Consider the following 14,865-nt stretch of genomic DNA (forward strand, 5'->3'; position numbering starts at 1 on the left):
AGAAGGTGGTGGTTTTCTTAATTTCTTGAGGTGCTTGTAGAGGCAAACCAGGACTGCAGTAAGCTACACTGCTCTTCTCTCGTAGTCAAAACAGGAGACACCTGCTGAAATTGAAGTTTTATTGAAAACCATTTTTAAACAGCAAGAAAGTTAAAAATTCAAATGCTTTATTTCAAATAGAAATTAACTAACAACACAACATACGAAGCAAGTGAGTGGCGGCAATGTTGTCACTTAAACACCTTTTAAACCAAATATTCAACAAAAATATATGTCAGCTTATAAGTACACAATCTGCATGTGGCAATATATACAGCTGAGTGAAAAATATAAAAAGAAATATTGTTCTGCTTAAGAACATGACAGTGACGACTTTGGTAGCAAAAATGTCTTTGTTTTTAAAACTGTAATCTTCAAACGAAGCCTCCTTGAATTCAAAGACTAAAAATTAAACAGACCTATCCTGTCACACTTCCAGAGGTTACTGTCCGTGGGTAGTTCACTGACTATTGATCCTGTTGGAATCACACAGTGATAATCGGTTAACACAAGGAAAAAGGCAGAGTAGGAACAGTTGATTGTACACAGGAAGACCACCAAACCAACTCCTCATTTTCACCGGCACCCAAAACCTACTGCTCTTCTTGCTCATTGCTGGTGTGAAGACGGATCTTTTGGACTTCCAGCTCTTCTGCGCTGACCATGGAGGGATCGATGGCTGCATACCGGGTACCGTGGAACTGCAGTAAATGGATCTGTTGCACATGGAAAATAACACTGAAACAGGTGCAGAAGCACAAGGTTTTGGTAAAAGAGAAGCATTCTTTCAGAATAATTTTTGAGAGGATGAAATCATGGCTCTGGAGTACAAGATGTTCAGAGAGAGGACAGAGGAAACAGGCAACAGCCAAACCCCCAAAGCCAGCCCTCCGTGAACGTGGCTGCTCCCAGCCTTGCCCTCCCTGTGTCAGCTATCTGCAAGCCGGAGCAAACAGAGCTCAGGCAAGCTAAAAAATAAAAGTAAGCACAGAAAAGGTGCTTCCTACAGCTGTTCTGGCTGAATGCATTGGTCGATTGGGTTTGAGTGCAGAGACTCACTTGAATATATAGGTTGACCTCAGCACTCCTGCAGAGATAGGGGAAGTTGCCTCCGGTTTTGAGATGAGCTCTTCTGGCATTAGGATAGAGCTTATACATTTCTTCTTTTGCTTCAGTAGAAAGTGCGCTTTGGTCAAATACCTGCATAACAAGTCACAGGAGTTAGCTCTGAATCTCAGATTTTGCTTATTAAATCAGACTGGATACGTGCTGCTCCTAGAAGCAATTCTCAGCTTCTCTGGAGCAGTGTTGAAGAAACAGAAAACAAGCAACCTGGTGTAGTGGATGGTGTCCCTGCCCAGGGCAGGGGGGTTGGAATGAAAGGATCTTTAAGGTCTCTTCCAACCCAAACCGTTCCATGATTCTGTGTTAGGCACTGACAGCTAGAATGCTAACGCTGTGATACATAAACATATGACTCTGTTATTGCACAGAATATCTAATTCATAATTTAACACAGAAGAGTCACGGTGTTGCTCAGTCAGTAGGTGGCTTATCTAAATATGAAGTTACATGCCACAAATAGTTAGCAAGTTGCTAACAGAATATCTAGGCCCCATCTGGATATCCAGGTGGATATCCAGGTCAAGGGGAGAAACTGTTAAAAAAAAAAAAAAAAAGGATTACATGGAGATTAACTTACATCCATAATGGTTACAGGGATGTCTCGAATTTTATGAGGTTCTACATAGGAGTTCTGGCAGTTGAGAGTAAGCCTTGAAGCAAGCTCGCTCTGGCCTAGACTCTCCAGCTTTCAGTAGAGAGAAACACTGATTAGCAACATATTTCACTGCAGGAAGTTAATGCAATATTAACAATACAGCCAAAGAGAAGTTAAAGGAAAACATGACTGCACTTCAGATGAAGATTACAGTTCCAATTTAGCATTACTCTGCATGAGACAAATGCTTAAAACATGTTCCATTAGTTGCTCCTGCCCCCAGAACCTACAGATGCATCCCAGCACTTTCTTCTCTTCCACCTCAGTTTAACTCCAGATTTACATAAACAGAACTGTAAGGTAGACAGTCACAGCATCAGTGAAACTGCTGGAGCTGTGACAGTCAATACCTGCTAAAAATTTATTCCTCACTCCTCCCTTCCGGGAAAGTAAATGAAGAAAGCAGCAGAAACACCTACAACCTCCTGCTAAGTAAATCTTTCACAGAGACTGACACCACAGCCGTTAGCGTACACAGCTACCTACCCTGTCCACCATGAAATCAATCCCATCAGCCATTTCAGGATCTAGAGGACCAGATGCAAAATTCCCAAGGACAATTTTTTTCAGCATAAAAGCAGGCATCAGCCAAAAGCTGAAACAGAAACAAGATGTAACAATCTTCAAGCATCCAGGACTCCAATATTAACATGTTCTGTTGTAAGCACTCCCTTTCCTTGCACAGACTTTGTGCTTTAACTTCAAATGAAAACCTGAAGAAGCTTTGAGAGCACTGAGATGGAAAACCTGGCAGCTAGGTACTCAAAATGTTCTGGGAAGCAGTTAATCTTACATTGCAAAAATGTATTTTAAACAAGGTGAATAACACTTTCATCACTCTAAAAAACTTCCATTCTCCTTGCGGCATGGCTTTAAAAGTCACAAGCATTCCACCCCGCACCTCCCTCCCCCAGGCTGGAAACAGGTTAGATGCACATCAAACCAGGTCAGCGTGACATTTCACTGCAAAAAAACTAATGCCATGAATCTGCAGGCTTGTCTCAGTCTCCCTCACCTGTTTGCTGTCCATGTCTGATTGAAGATAGAAGTGTCACTAAAGGAATTACACAGGATCAGAGATTGAACTCTGGGAGATTTGTGTGTGTATTCAGCAAATTTTTGAGCTAGAAAGCCTCCCAGAGAAGCTCCAAAAAGGTGAACCTAATTAAAGGAAAAAGAATCATGTTACACTTATGAGATGTGAACTCTAAGCACGATGTTTCATTACAAAAATCAGTCATCCAAATTCCACTGTTGTCATAAGCCATTTTTTTCAAAGATTCACTCTTCTGTTCAGCTTCTGATTTTTTGCATGATATAAATGTGATAAATACTGAAAAAGGGAAGTGTTTCCAGATCACAGTTCATGTTTCTGTGTGCTCATCAAGCTTAAGAAAATAAAAAAAATCAAACATTTCACTTTGTCTTCAACAGCTTTCCAATCCAAGATACTTTATTGTGGTATTCTGTACTACACGAATTAGGAAGGAAAACTTCCATGAGATCTCATGAAAAACTGAAGTTAACCAATGCAATTTAATAGGCCTAGAATAGCAGTTGAATTTAGGCCAAGTATGACAATTTTCAAGGGTATTCACCTTCAAAAATAAACTAGTTTCAAATGTAAAATTGCAACACAGCCTCCTTTATTTATAGGCTATGTTTGTGTCATATTTTATACCCTTTCTTTTAAATGACTCTTCAAACACCAGGTTTTTATTGCAACTATACATCCATTTCCCCATCTCTGAGCACTCACTTTATCCAGCTGAAGGTGGTCTAACAGTTTTCTGAATCCATCACAGAACTCAAGGTGATCCCAGTACACTGGATACTGCAACTAAAATAATACAAAGTTAGAAAAAGCCAGCCTCGGAGCAGTACCCATCAGCTGTCTGCTTGAAAGCCATACCAATTCTCACATGAAAGGTTTCAAGGTAGCAACCTGCCTCTCCTGTGTCATGAGGCTCAAGCTCTTCAGCAAGGTCCCTAACTCCCCAGGGTGCAAACACCTCCCCCTCGCTTGCACAAAAATACACAACTCAAAGTACTGGAAAGCAAACTTGTAGGGGAAAGTACAGCATTGCTTCACTCTAATCAGTGGCAGGAGAGGCTGGGAGGATTTTTCAGCAATTTTGTAGCACGTAGAGTTGGCAGGTACAGAGATCGTTAACTGCTGCAAGAGATACAGCAGCATTCCTAAAGCCGTACTGTTTAGCAGAAATACTGTACAGCTCAATAATCTCAGTTCAGCTCAGGAGCTGAGAAGCCAGACAAGAGCACGCTGTTAGGATTTTGCAGAGTGACTTAGCACTTGCAGCGATGCAGGCTAAGAACCAGGTTATCCACCAACCCTAAGGAAAACATGGAAACCCTGAACTAACTCACATTTGCCTCATGGCTAATAAAGATACAGCTGGAGGCAAGAATGACTGGCACTCAGGGCACACAAGGGAAAAAAGCAGACTGAGTAATTAATAATGTCCACACACAAAGGCTTTGGGTAAATGCTGCCATAAACATACCGCAGATTTCAGCCTGGACCTGCAATGCTACATATTCCACAGTACAACTAGCACCAAGTTTTTGATGGATTCCCTTAGTCAAAACTAAGTTGTTCATCTTCATTATCCAACCTCTGATGACAGCAACAAGCACAAGTAATACTAACTTTGACACAAGACAGAGAATACTCACAGCAATAACTCTGTAGCCCCATCCAGTCAGCGCCAAAATTTGCTGGAAAAACACATCTGCAGTTCCACTTACAGGAGGGAGAAATATGAGCGGGCACCGAATACTCCTAGGTCCTGCATCATACAGTGACCAGACTTTACTATCATCATCATCTACTATTATCTGAAATGACAGGCATCGGGGGAGAAGAAACACACAAGACAAATTAGATTCTTCAGCCACCTTCCAGGATTGCTTCTACACAACACTTTATCATCTAGCAAACACCATAATACTCAAGACCCCTTTGAACAAGACCATCTTTTACTCTTCTTCACAATAGCTTTCCTCTCTCAGGCTGTCTACTAACTGGAGTTACAGTGTTTGTGTGGATACAGCTGGAGCAGAACCGCAGCCACGCACTGTCAGACCAAATGCTTTGTGTGTCCTGACATAAGCTGGATAACAAACACGGTGCCATGGCCCAGGAGAGACCCAGGAGGTCAGTTCAAGGTATGGACAGCAGCAGCTGTAGGCTGGAAGACACAGGGCTGCCCCTGGGAGCAGTTTTTTAAACAACCATGGATATTTACATTCACTGGACAAAAGATGTTACACGTCTGGATACGTGCAAGCCTAGTGAATTAAGCAGCTAACACCACAAATTATTGATCTGAAACAGTTAAAGCCAGCTGCCAGAAACAGAGATGCACACAACTCCCCAAGCAGCACTGCAAAGCTGACCTGGAAAAAAAACCAAAACGCTTCCATCAGCTGGCAGCATCTCGGGAGCATTTGTAGTGCCTAGGACATGTGGCTGGCTGAAGCACATTATCCACATGCAAGCTGCCATCCTTAGTGAGCAGTTCCTCATACACTGCCCATCTTGGGCAGAAGTTAGAAGTCCTACCACAGTGAGTATATGTAAAAGTATAGGAATTAGGCAACGGTCATCCTTTCTGCAGTGCTGGAGCCTGACTTGCTTTTACAGAGCCTTTTCTACCAGCAAACTGTTTTATATATTTAAGGTGCTCTTTCAGTGCTCCACAACCCAGCAAAAGCGTGCAGCTTGTACCAGATCAACAAGCACAAACCTCTGGGGAAAGCCTGCGTCACACAGCAGGAATTCATCTCCTCTGTATCAAAATTGTGTAGCTTTTTGAACAGCAATATACAAGCACAATTTGCTTCATCACAGCAGTTAAGCTTCTCAGGGAATCGGAGAAGAATAGCATACCACAAATCAGATTTGCTTGACTAACAAATCTGCTTGTAATAAAGCCAGTATTTCAGGCTCTGGGGGCATGTGAGCGATCACATGATACTGCTGTTTTGTAAAGTATCTATAAAAAAAAAAATAAAACTGCATACCAGAGCTTCCAGACCACTGAAACCATTTAAAAATAAACCTTGTACAAAAGCCTCCCATCTCCCCCCAAAACCCTTGTCACACAACTCCAGAGCTCCAGGCCTCGCCGCTCTCAGCTGTTATTCCACCAGTAATGTCGGATCCAGGATCCGTTCAGGGTGGTGGTTGGTGGCTACTACAAAGTTTCCCTTTAGGAGTATTTCCAAAGGTGAACCATGCTCCTTGAAGTCACAAAACCAAAGTTAGTTCACGTCAAGAGAGCTGAGGCTCAGAGATAACGTTCCTCAAGCCCAGACAATGAATCAATGGGTTTAAACAATTGTTCTATTTGACTCCCAGCCACATACTGGATAGTTTAACTCCAGCTCCCGAACAAGGCTAAGCACCACGTAGGCAGATAGCAGTGTGGCTAACTGCTGGTTTGGTAGGTCACCAGCCTTTTTCTTGTTCTGGTCAATCGATCATTATCACCTACAGTTTACATAAAGGGTAAAATCTGCACTGCACTAAAAAACGGGCAGAACTTTCCCCTGTCCTAGCAGAGCCAGAGTGTCCCTTGCTGAAGACTTTTAGGAAGGGGTTATCTAAGACAGCAAGCAGTGTATGCAATTGCAGGCTCACAGGCAAGGCTAAAGACTCACATTAAAAATGTTATTTTCTGTGCTGTACTTCCTGTATCTGAGAAGAGCCGGAAGGGTAATGGAGCTGTGAGTTTCCTGCTCCTGTCAGGAGGAACATCTCAGCCCATTTTCAAACAAAAGACTTCCTTAAGTAGATCTGACAGCAGTGATGTGTGCTTACCAGCAGTAATGATGGTTGGTCATTCCTTCCTCAGCACTGCACATGCTTTGCCTATACTTCTGGGCAATAATGCAAGCAATTGTTTTCCTAACTACAGCTTCAGAGATTACATCTTCAAATAGGACTTTTTTTTTTTTTTCTTCTCGCTCCAGAAACCAGGGCTACTTTGTTTCTTTCTACCTTCTTCATACCCCACATTCATCACTGTGGCATCATTTTACTTTTGAGTAGACTGAACCACTCAAAAGGGTAAGGTATTCCCTAGTCTGAAGGTCACCAGGTCAACAGCAGCTTCAGTTTACACGTCCCCATTTATGAAATACTGAGTAGTCAGCAGCAGCTGAAGGCACTGCCCCTTGGCAGCGAGCTGCAGCGTCACACAGTCCCCAGGCAGCAGCAACGTGTCCTGTGGTTACAGCCTCCAGCCCCTTTCATCTACTGTACCGCATCCCACAAAGCAGCGCCTAAAAGCACCTATGCGTCATTCCGCTGAAATACTGTCCCCCGGCTTTGCTGACCCAGTGAGGCACTGCCTGAAGGCAAAAGCATGGCACAAACAGATCCAGCAGATCTGGTACTGGCCAGAAACAAAGAGCAGCTGGACAGCCAGAGCCTAGACATAGCCAACAGCAATGGATCTTTCTTACTTACAGAAGATGCAAACTGGCAAAAATGAACGAGAAACCCTGAATGGAAAATCCTACAGTTCTTCCATAAAGGTAGTTTCTTCGAGAAAGTTACACACCACTCAGTGGAAATAGTGCTGGGCACATATAAACATCGTTCCTTAGGTTTGGGGACACAGTCCCTTTCAAGTGGCCCAACTGCAAGCAACTTGCTATTGAAGGAGGTAATGCTGCTCTTGCCTTTGCTGCCAGCACCATCCCCGTGTTCCTGCAGCCCACACAGCCATCCAGGTTAGGGAGCTGAACCAACTGGAAGTCAGTTTAACCCAAAACCAAACTATAAAACACCTTCAAGCTAGGCAGGTCACTGACCCCGCTCAGCTTGCGCGGTCACATGAGCAGCCACCACGCTTGCAGGAGCAGCGGGCTGGGGTGTAAAGGCAAGACCGTCCTTCAGGCTGGCGGGAGCCTGGGCTGCTGCTGCAGGTTAGTCCGCAACCATAGCCCCAGCAGGCTTTATCTGCAAGAGCTATACATGAGAGCTGGTGCAGGTCAGGAGTGATGTACTAAGGGAGGGCTCTTAACTGGTCTAGAATTTCATTGCACAGTTTTCTTAAGTAAAATTACTGATTTTAGAATTCACCAGACTTATTTTTTTGGGAACACAGTAATTCAAAGCACTTTTTTAAAAAAACCCTCATGTTAAATGTCAAGTGAAGTGTTACAACAGGTTGAAGTAATTTCATGCCCTCTGTCGCTCAACATATAGGGAGCAGACATCGGGGCACTGCATACCTCAAACACTCTCCTGTGGTTCAGCAAAAGGAAGTGGAGAAATCCAAGTCTGAGGAGAAAGTGGTTGGACAATGTGATTAAGCAGAGGACTTCCAAAGGACACTCAGTGGAAGAAAGCATTTATTTTTCCCCACCATCGTTAAGACATCTGTCCACTTGCAGGAAGCCTGTGTGCAGCCTGACTGCCAAGCAGCTGCCTTCAGATACTCCGCTTCAACCTGAGGACGATGGTAGGAACGGCAGAGGTGGCTCCGGCAGCACGGCTGCCTGGCAGCTGGGTCAGCTGCCCACCTTGGTGTGGTGCAGCGCGCACAGGCAGCTCCATGAGAGGCCATGCACGAGGTCCCCAGCACATGCCACCTCCTCCAAGTCTCCTCCTCAGGCGTGGCTGGCATCAGGATGCCAGGTACCGCTGCCATGGCTCACAACTGTGAGCCTCAGCTCCCCACCACACGCAGAAGTGACCTCAGCATGTGAAAATTAAGAGTGTGCTTTCATGCATTCATATGATATGTGGGATAACAGTTCAGGAGATAAGCCAGGTCACTCGCACAAGCCACAACTGTTCTGCATTAACCAAACAGCTCAGCCTTCCCCACTACAAAGCAAGGGGAGACATTCTACCCACAAGACCATCACAGCTGTACGTACCTTTTTAAGAGGAACTGTGCTTCTGAACCAGTTATAGTCAGGAGAGACTTTAATCTCTCCCATGATGTTTAGAAAAAACTCAGTCTAGGTCAGCCTGAAAAAGAGAGACAAAGTTAGAAAGCAATACAGTAGCTTTACTGTGGGCAGCATTCAAAAGCTATGGTGTTTACATAAAGCATTTCCAGGGCAAGTTTGCTCTTATCAGTTATCGTACTACCTCTGACTCACACCAAGTTTACTTATCCTCAGTTTTCATCACAAACCATTTAATTATTCTCCTGAGAGGCAGTCACCTGACTGCCTTACTGTACCAGCCTCATTATGAAATGATGACACTTTTGTAACAGTATTCCCGTGTAACAGTTGTAAGAAAAGACAATTGTGTTGCAGGCTGTAAGTGGCTTTAATACTCAAAGCATGTTTTTGATTTGTTCTTAATTTATAAAGCACTCCAAATTTATATCTAATAAATATTTATCCCATTCACTCAGCAGTTCACACAATAGACTCACATTATTTCATGAACCAACTGCCTAAGTATTCAGACCATGTTCTTCCATCTCTAGAAGATGGAAAGAAAAAAACAAGATCACATCTTCCCTGTGCACGGGGAACATCAGCTGATCTGAAGCTTAATTTACAGAAGAGTCCTGAAGTTCTAATTCTATCCACACAGAAGCTGACTTGTCAGGAGTTACCAACAAAGGTATCTTTGAAGCACACCGATTAATACAGAACAAATTGATTTTGAGTTGGGTCCACACAGGAATACCACTAATTCACTCTGAAGTCAGAATGTCCTGCGTGTCTTATAATACTCCATTAATTAGTAATAAACACTTAGGTAACTTCTAGAATTAACTTTTTTAAAGCTTCCATTTATACAACAGATGGTATCAAACAGTTTTGAAGCTTGCAAACTCAATAGCTTTACCCTGAAAGCCAAGTGCCTCAAGAGATTATCTGCATGCATTCACACACAGCACTGAGCATAATAAAACAAAGCAACTTTTGCTCTTGTTACTTAACAGTTGCCAAGTACAGATCAATAGGTTTTGTCTCTTAATTCTTCATAAAATAAGACCTTGGTATGTTCTGTGAGTCAGCCCAATTAATTTCTCCTTGCAAGAAAGCTGCTGGTGTGCAGGCTTAACTAGCTTATTGGGTTCCAGCTGGACGAACAGTTACAATTTCCTTATCTTTCAGTCTTCATTTGCCATTTTACAAGTACAGAAATGAACTTCAAAAGGGAAAGTACTTTCTAAACTGCAAGACAACACACATCTTCCACAAAGCCCATGATACACCTCTCATGTCCAACAAGGGTCTGAGGTAGGAAATTCAGCTGCGTGGCCATTATTTCAATTTTGTGTTGCTTTGTTTCAGTGCTTGCATCAACTATTCTGCTCTTTGTCATAGCCTGGCAGCAGGTAAAAAATACCTACTCCCAAGAACCTGCAAAGCAGAGCAGGTACAAAGATTCGTTACCAGACTAAAGAGGGACAGCTGGGCATTAGAGAAAAGAAACAGCAGTGCAGACTATTAATTCCTTTCCATAACCACACATCAATAGTTTTCAAAGTGCTATTCAGTAAACGAGGGTGTGACAAATTAATGGCATAAATAAATTACAGCAAATGCCTTAAAATGATATGTTCTTTTGGAGTACGATATTATAGTAGGGCCAAGAAACTCAAGTCATGGTCAGGGCCTCGCTATGCCAGGCACTGCACAAACACAGAGACACAGGAGAAGATTTTTTGCTAATAATTCTGGCTGCCATAAAGGGTCAGCAATTTCTTCCTACCGTTATTACCTTTCTTTTTTCTGCCACCTCAGTCTAATTCATTCAGCTACTTTTCATAGAATCACAGAATGGTTTGGGTTGGAAGGGACCTTAAAGACCACCCAGTTCCACCCCCTGCCATGGGCTGGGACACCTTCCACCAGCCCAGGTTGCTCCCAGCCTCATCCAACCTGGCCTTGGACACTGCCAGGGATGGGGCAGCCACAGCTGCTCTGGGCAGCCTGTGCCTCACAATGAAGAATTTCTTCCTAATACCTAACCTAAGTCTACTCTCTTCCAGTTTAAAGTGATTCTCCCTTGTCCTATCACTACAAGCCCTCGTAAAACGTCCCTCTCCAGCTTTCCTGTTGGCCCCGTTAAGTGCTGGAAGGTGCTGGAAGATCTCCCCAGAGCCTTCTCTTCTCCAGGCTGGACACTCCCAACTCTCTCCGCCTGTCTGCACAGGAGAGGGGCTCCAGCCCTCTGATCATCTCCGTGGCCTCCTCTGGACTCGCTCCAACAGGTCCATGTCCTTATGTTGGGGGCTCCAAGAGCTGGACACAGGGCTGCAGGTGGGGTCTCAGGAGAGCAGAGAACAAGGGGAGAAGCACCCCCTTTGACTGGCTGGCCACACTGCTTTTGATGCAGCCTAGGATATGGTTGGCTTTCTGGGCTGCAAGCACATATTGCCAGGTCACGTTTAGCTTCTCATCAACCGACACCCCCCAGTTTTTCTCCTCAGGGCTGCTCTCAATCCATTTTCTGCCCAACCTGCACTTGTGCTTGGGATTGCCCTGACCCAGGTATGAGGTTTGCAGAGGCCCACCTTTCAAGCTTGGCATTGCTGGCAAACTTGCTGAGGGTGCACTCAATTTTTGTGGGCTGGCACATCACTTGGGAGCACAAAGCCGTCTATTGTTAGAATAAGTAAGGAAAGGGTATCATGCAGATGAACTTTGTCCTGTCAGCATACCTCAGCTCGCACCAGAGTGCGTTAAGAGTCCATCTGAAACCTAGATTTTGAGGTTCTCAGTTCACCTGCTACCACTTGTGGAAGCAAACCGTTGGCCACCAAGACCCTAGGCTGATTTCCTCCAGCTCCTTTCCTGCAAAGGTCCATCTGTGACCACCACTCCTAAGAACTGCCTCTCTTTTAAAGCAAGAGTAAACAGCCTTTCTTTGATTATAGAAGTTTTTGCTGAAGTCAGCGTCCTACTACTAAAATTTGTTTCCCCTGGTACAGAAATGCGGCACTGAATTTGCACACACAAATATTAATGTCATCAACAACTATGTGCTCTTCTGGACACAGAAAAGCTGAACTATTAACTCAAAATAGGAAACCAGCCATCAAAGGTAACTCAAATCACAAACAAAGAAATGACACTGTTCCTGATCCAGCCTCTGAAGACCCGAGTTTAATTTTTCATAAAGCCAAAGAACACAAAGAACCCTAACCCCTTAAAAACAATTCCCCTAGGACAAATCACCTACGGATGTGTTCAGAGCACTTGATAATATTCTCCCTATGAGTTATCCCCACTACACTAATGACATATTCCACTCGCTATGGATTTAGAAAGACTTTGATCCTGCTGCTAGAGAGGAATCCCCAGAGTGGATCAGACAAGCGGTGACTCCTCTCCCCGCTGCTGTGTCTGCCTGAGCCGGGGCCCTGCGCAGCCACCCCCCCTGCGCTGCCCACACAGCGCCCACTCCCACGGGCCAAGGGACCTGAATCAGCAACACCCACACCGAGAGCTGACGGGGGCTGCGGGCAAACCCCAGGAGATGCAGCTGACGGGGGCTGCGGGCAAACCCCAGGAGATGCAGCGGAGACGTAAGGCTACATGTGCTTCGTGACCACCAAACACAGGCAATGGGGAAGTTATGGATAACTGGGATGCTGGCAGCAGCACCCTCTCCTCTCCCCCAGTGCTGTTCCCACCGTCCCTGACGCAGCCGCCCGCCGACCCTAGCCCCTGCTCCATCCCTCCTCCTCAGCCACAGTGCCACCCCCAACCTCGCAGGGAGGAGGAGGCCAAAGCCCACCCTGCACCCCCGGCCCTGGTTTTCTGCCCCACAGCACAGGCTGAGGCAGCCTCTTCCCCGAAGCCTCCCCCGGGAAGACGAACGCCCAGGGCTGGGCTTTGGGCTCCCTGCGGGGCCGAGCCCCAAGACCTCCTCCAGGCCAGGGCCCCTTAGGGGCCGTGAAAACCCCCTCCCCCGGCCCGACGGCTCCTCACACCCTCCCCGACAACTCAGGCACAGCCTCGCCCAGGGGCAATGCTGTCCCGGAGCCTGAGAGACCCCCCCGGTCTCCTCTGGGCCCATCCGGTCCCTCAGGTCCCCCGAGCCCCCTCCCCGGTCGGGGGCTCTGAGAAGAGGGGGCAGGCCTGTCTCCACAGCGGTGACACCCCTCCACCCCCCCGCCTTCCCCGCTCGCTGCTCAGCCCTCACCGGCTCGGCAGGGCCCGGGGACGCAGGGCCGCCGCTCGCCTCCTCCTGCCCCGCTGCACCCAAGCGGGGGCGCCCGCCGCCGCCCGCTGCTTCCGGGTGCTGTGCCCGCGCCGGCCACGTGACGGAGGGGAGGAGCGCGGGCGGGGCGCAAGGCGCGCGGCCGCCATTGCTACCGAGGCGGAAGTGTGCGTGTCCGGCGCCATCGCTACCGAGGCGGAGATCACGTGCCCCCGCAGCGGGGCGCTGATTGGTCGGCGCGGGCCCGCGGCCGCCATTAACAAGTCTGGGGCGGCAGCGTCTGAGGTGATGGTTGTTGTTGATCTGCTGCTCGGCTGGTTCCTCACAGAATTGGGTTTTAACCTAGAAAAAAAGGCACAGCAGCTCCCCGGTGGTGCTTAGTTTCGCTCTCTGCTGCCGCTCTACTTGGTGCAGGTGTCACTGTTACCTGCCACTGCCATCCAGTAGGAGAGAGCATAATTTTTTTGATGTATGTTGAGAAATCCTGAGTGATTTCAGTGAAAGCACCGGTGAGTGAAACAGCTGTGTTCAGATCGGGGTCTTACTTTTAATATTCTAGGCTTTATCCAGCTCCCTTGACTTGGCTGTTGTGCAGCACTTGCTTGTCTAATACAATATCAGGGTCTTTTCATTGGCTGCATCTGTTCAAGCAAAGTTTATTTTTAAAAAGCCCATTTCAAGGCTGTGCTAAAAGCTGAGTTAGGTGAGGTGAGTTAGAAGGTGTAATGGCACTACCTGCCTTTCATACACGAAGAAACATTTGCAGGTAAAGCTCTGAGCTGAGAAAATTGTTTGTTCAAATAGTTATTTCATAAGTAGTATTTTACTGGTGTATTTTCAGTACACCAGGTTTACAAGGAAGCTGAGAGCACTGCCTGTTGCCATGAGTGGTCCAGACATTCTGTGGATGCGCAGCAGCATGCAACCGGTACTCGCTGGAGACACTGCTGCTGTTCCTTCTGTGCTTTCATAAGGTGCGATCGCAGGGCAAACAGCTTCTGTTGACGTGTGTCGGTGTGTCCCTGAGCCCAACCTGCTCTTCCTGCCTAACTCCCTCAAAAAGCTCCTGAAAGGAAACACGGAGGTGGATTTAATGCCGGTTAAAAATCAGACTGGCATCTGTCTGGCTGTAGGTGGTGGTGTTAAACCTGTATTTTACAAGGGTTAAACTCCATCCATAGTTTTGCAAAAACTAAAACTGATGTTGGATATTCTCGCTGCTTGCAGCTGAGCAGCATGGTGTGTGTTAACTGCTGCTGGCATGGTCTAATGGTATTTGCTGTAGGGCAGCTCAGGTTAATTAAGGAAAGCGACAGGTGATATATTCCTCTCACTGAGTTCCTCTAAAAACCAGTTGGGATCAATTAGCTTCATTTAATTGGTGTGTGACTAGTAGGAGCTGAAGGTGAGTTGAAAGAAAGGGACCTATAGCTAATTGTCAGAGGTATGTGTAAAGAATACCTTTGTATAGATTTACGTACACAGTGTTGCTCCCTGCCTGGAGCTGACCCCGTGACAGGCACTATCATTTGCATCTCACTCCCAAAGTTGCTTCCTTTTGCCTAAAGTTTTTTCAGCTGGTTTTTGTTGTTTTTTTTTTTTTCACGAAAGCCTTTTTGTCAAAATTATTTCTAGGATCCAAGGGACATATTTATCTGGTGTCGTGTGAAGGAAGCAGAAGGAGGCGGCAGGAATCGCCCGAGATGAGCTGTGTGGGGGGCAAATGCTGCAGGTCCCGCGGGGCCCGCCGCCCCGCGCGGCCCCACCCCCCCATTTCCCGTGATGCAGCGCGCCGGCCCCGCCCCAGGACTACGCCTCCCATGATGCCCGCCGGGCGGGGCTGTGCGCGGTGACGGCAGGTGGC

At 46.4% G+C, this 14,865-nt stretch overlaps 1 protein-coding gene across 1 annotated transcript; it reads right to left on the minus strand.

Annotated features, from left to right (window-relative positions):
* Window positions 1-105: 105 nt before the first annotated feature.
* SPG21 (SPG21 abhydrolase domain containing, maspardin) lies at window positions 106-13,115 on the minus strand. Its single transcript, XM_056347837.1, has 9 exons — window positions 12,984-13,115; window positions 8,738-8,831; window positions 4,517-4,678; window positions 3,579-3,659; window positions 2,835-2,980; window positions 2,306-2,414; window positions 1,742-1,849; window positions 1,099-1,239; window positions 106-755 (listed from the first exon to the last, which is right to left on the minus strand). The coding sequence occupies exons 2-9, from the start codon at window positions 8,798-8,800 to the stop codon at window positions 633-635; spliced, it is 933 nt and encodes a 310-aa protein (XP_056203812.1). The 5' UTR covers window positions 8,801-8,831; window positions 12,984-13,115; the 3' UTR covers window positions 106-632.
* Between the last annotated feature and the right edge of the window lie 1,750 nt (window positions 13,116-14,865).

Source organism: Falco biarmicus, chromosome 7 (assembly GCF_023638135.1).
Source record: "Falco biarmicus isolate bFalBia1 chromosome 7, bFalBia1.pri, whole genome shotgun sequence".
Classification (NCBI taxonomy): Eukaryota; Metazoa; Chordata; class Aves; order Falconiformes; family Falconidae; genus Falco; species Falco biarmicus.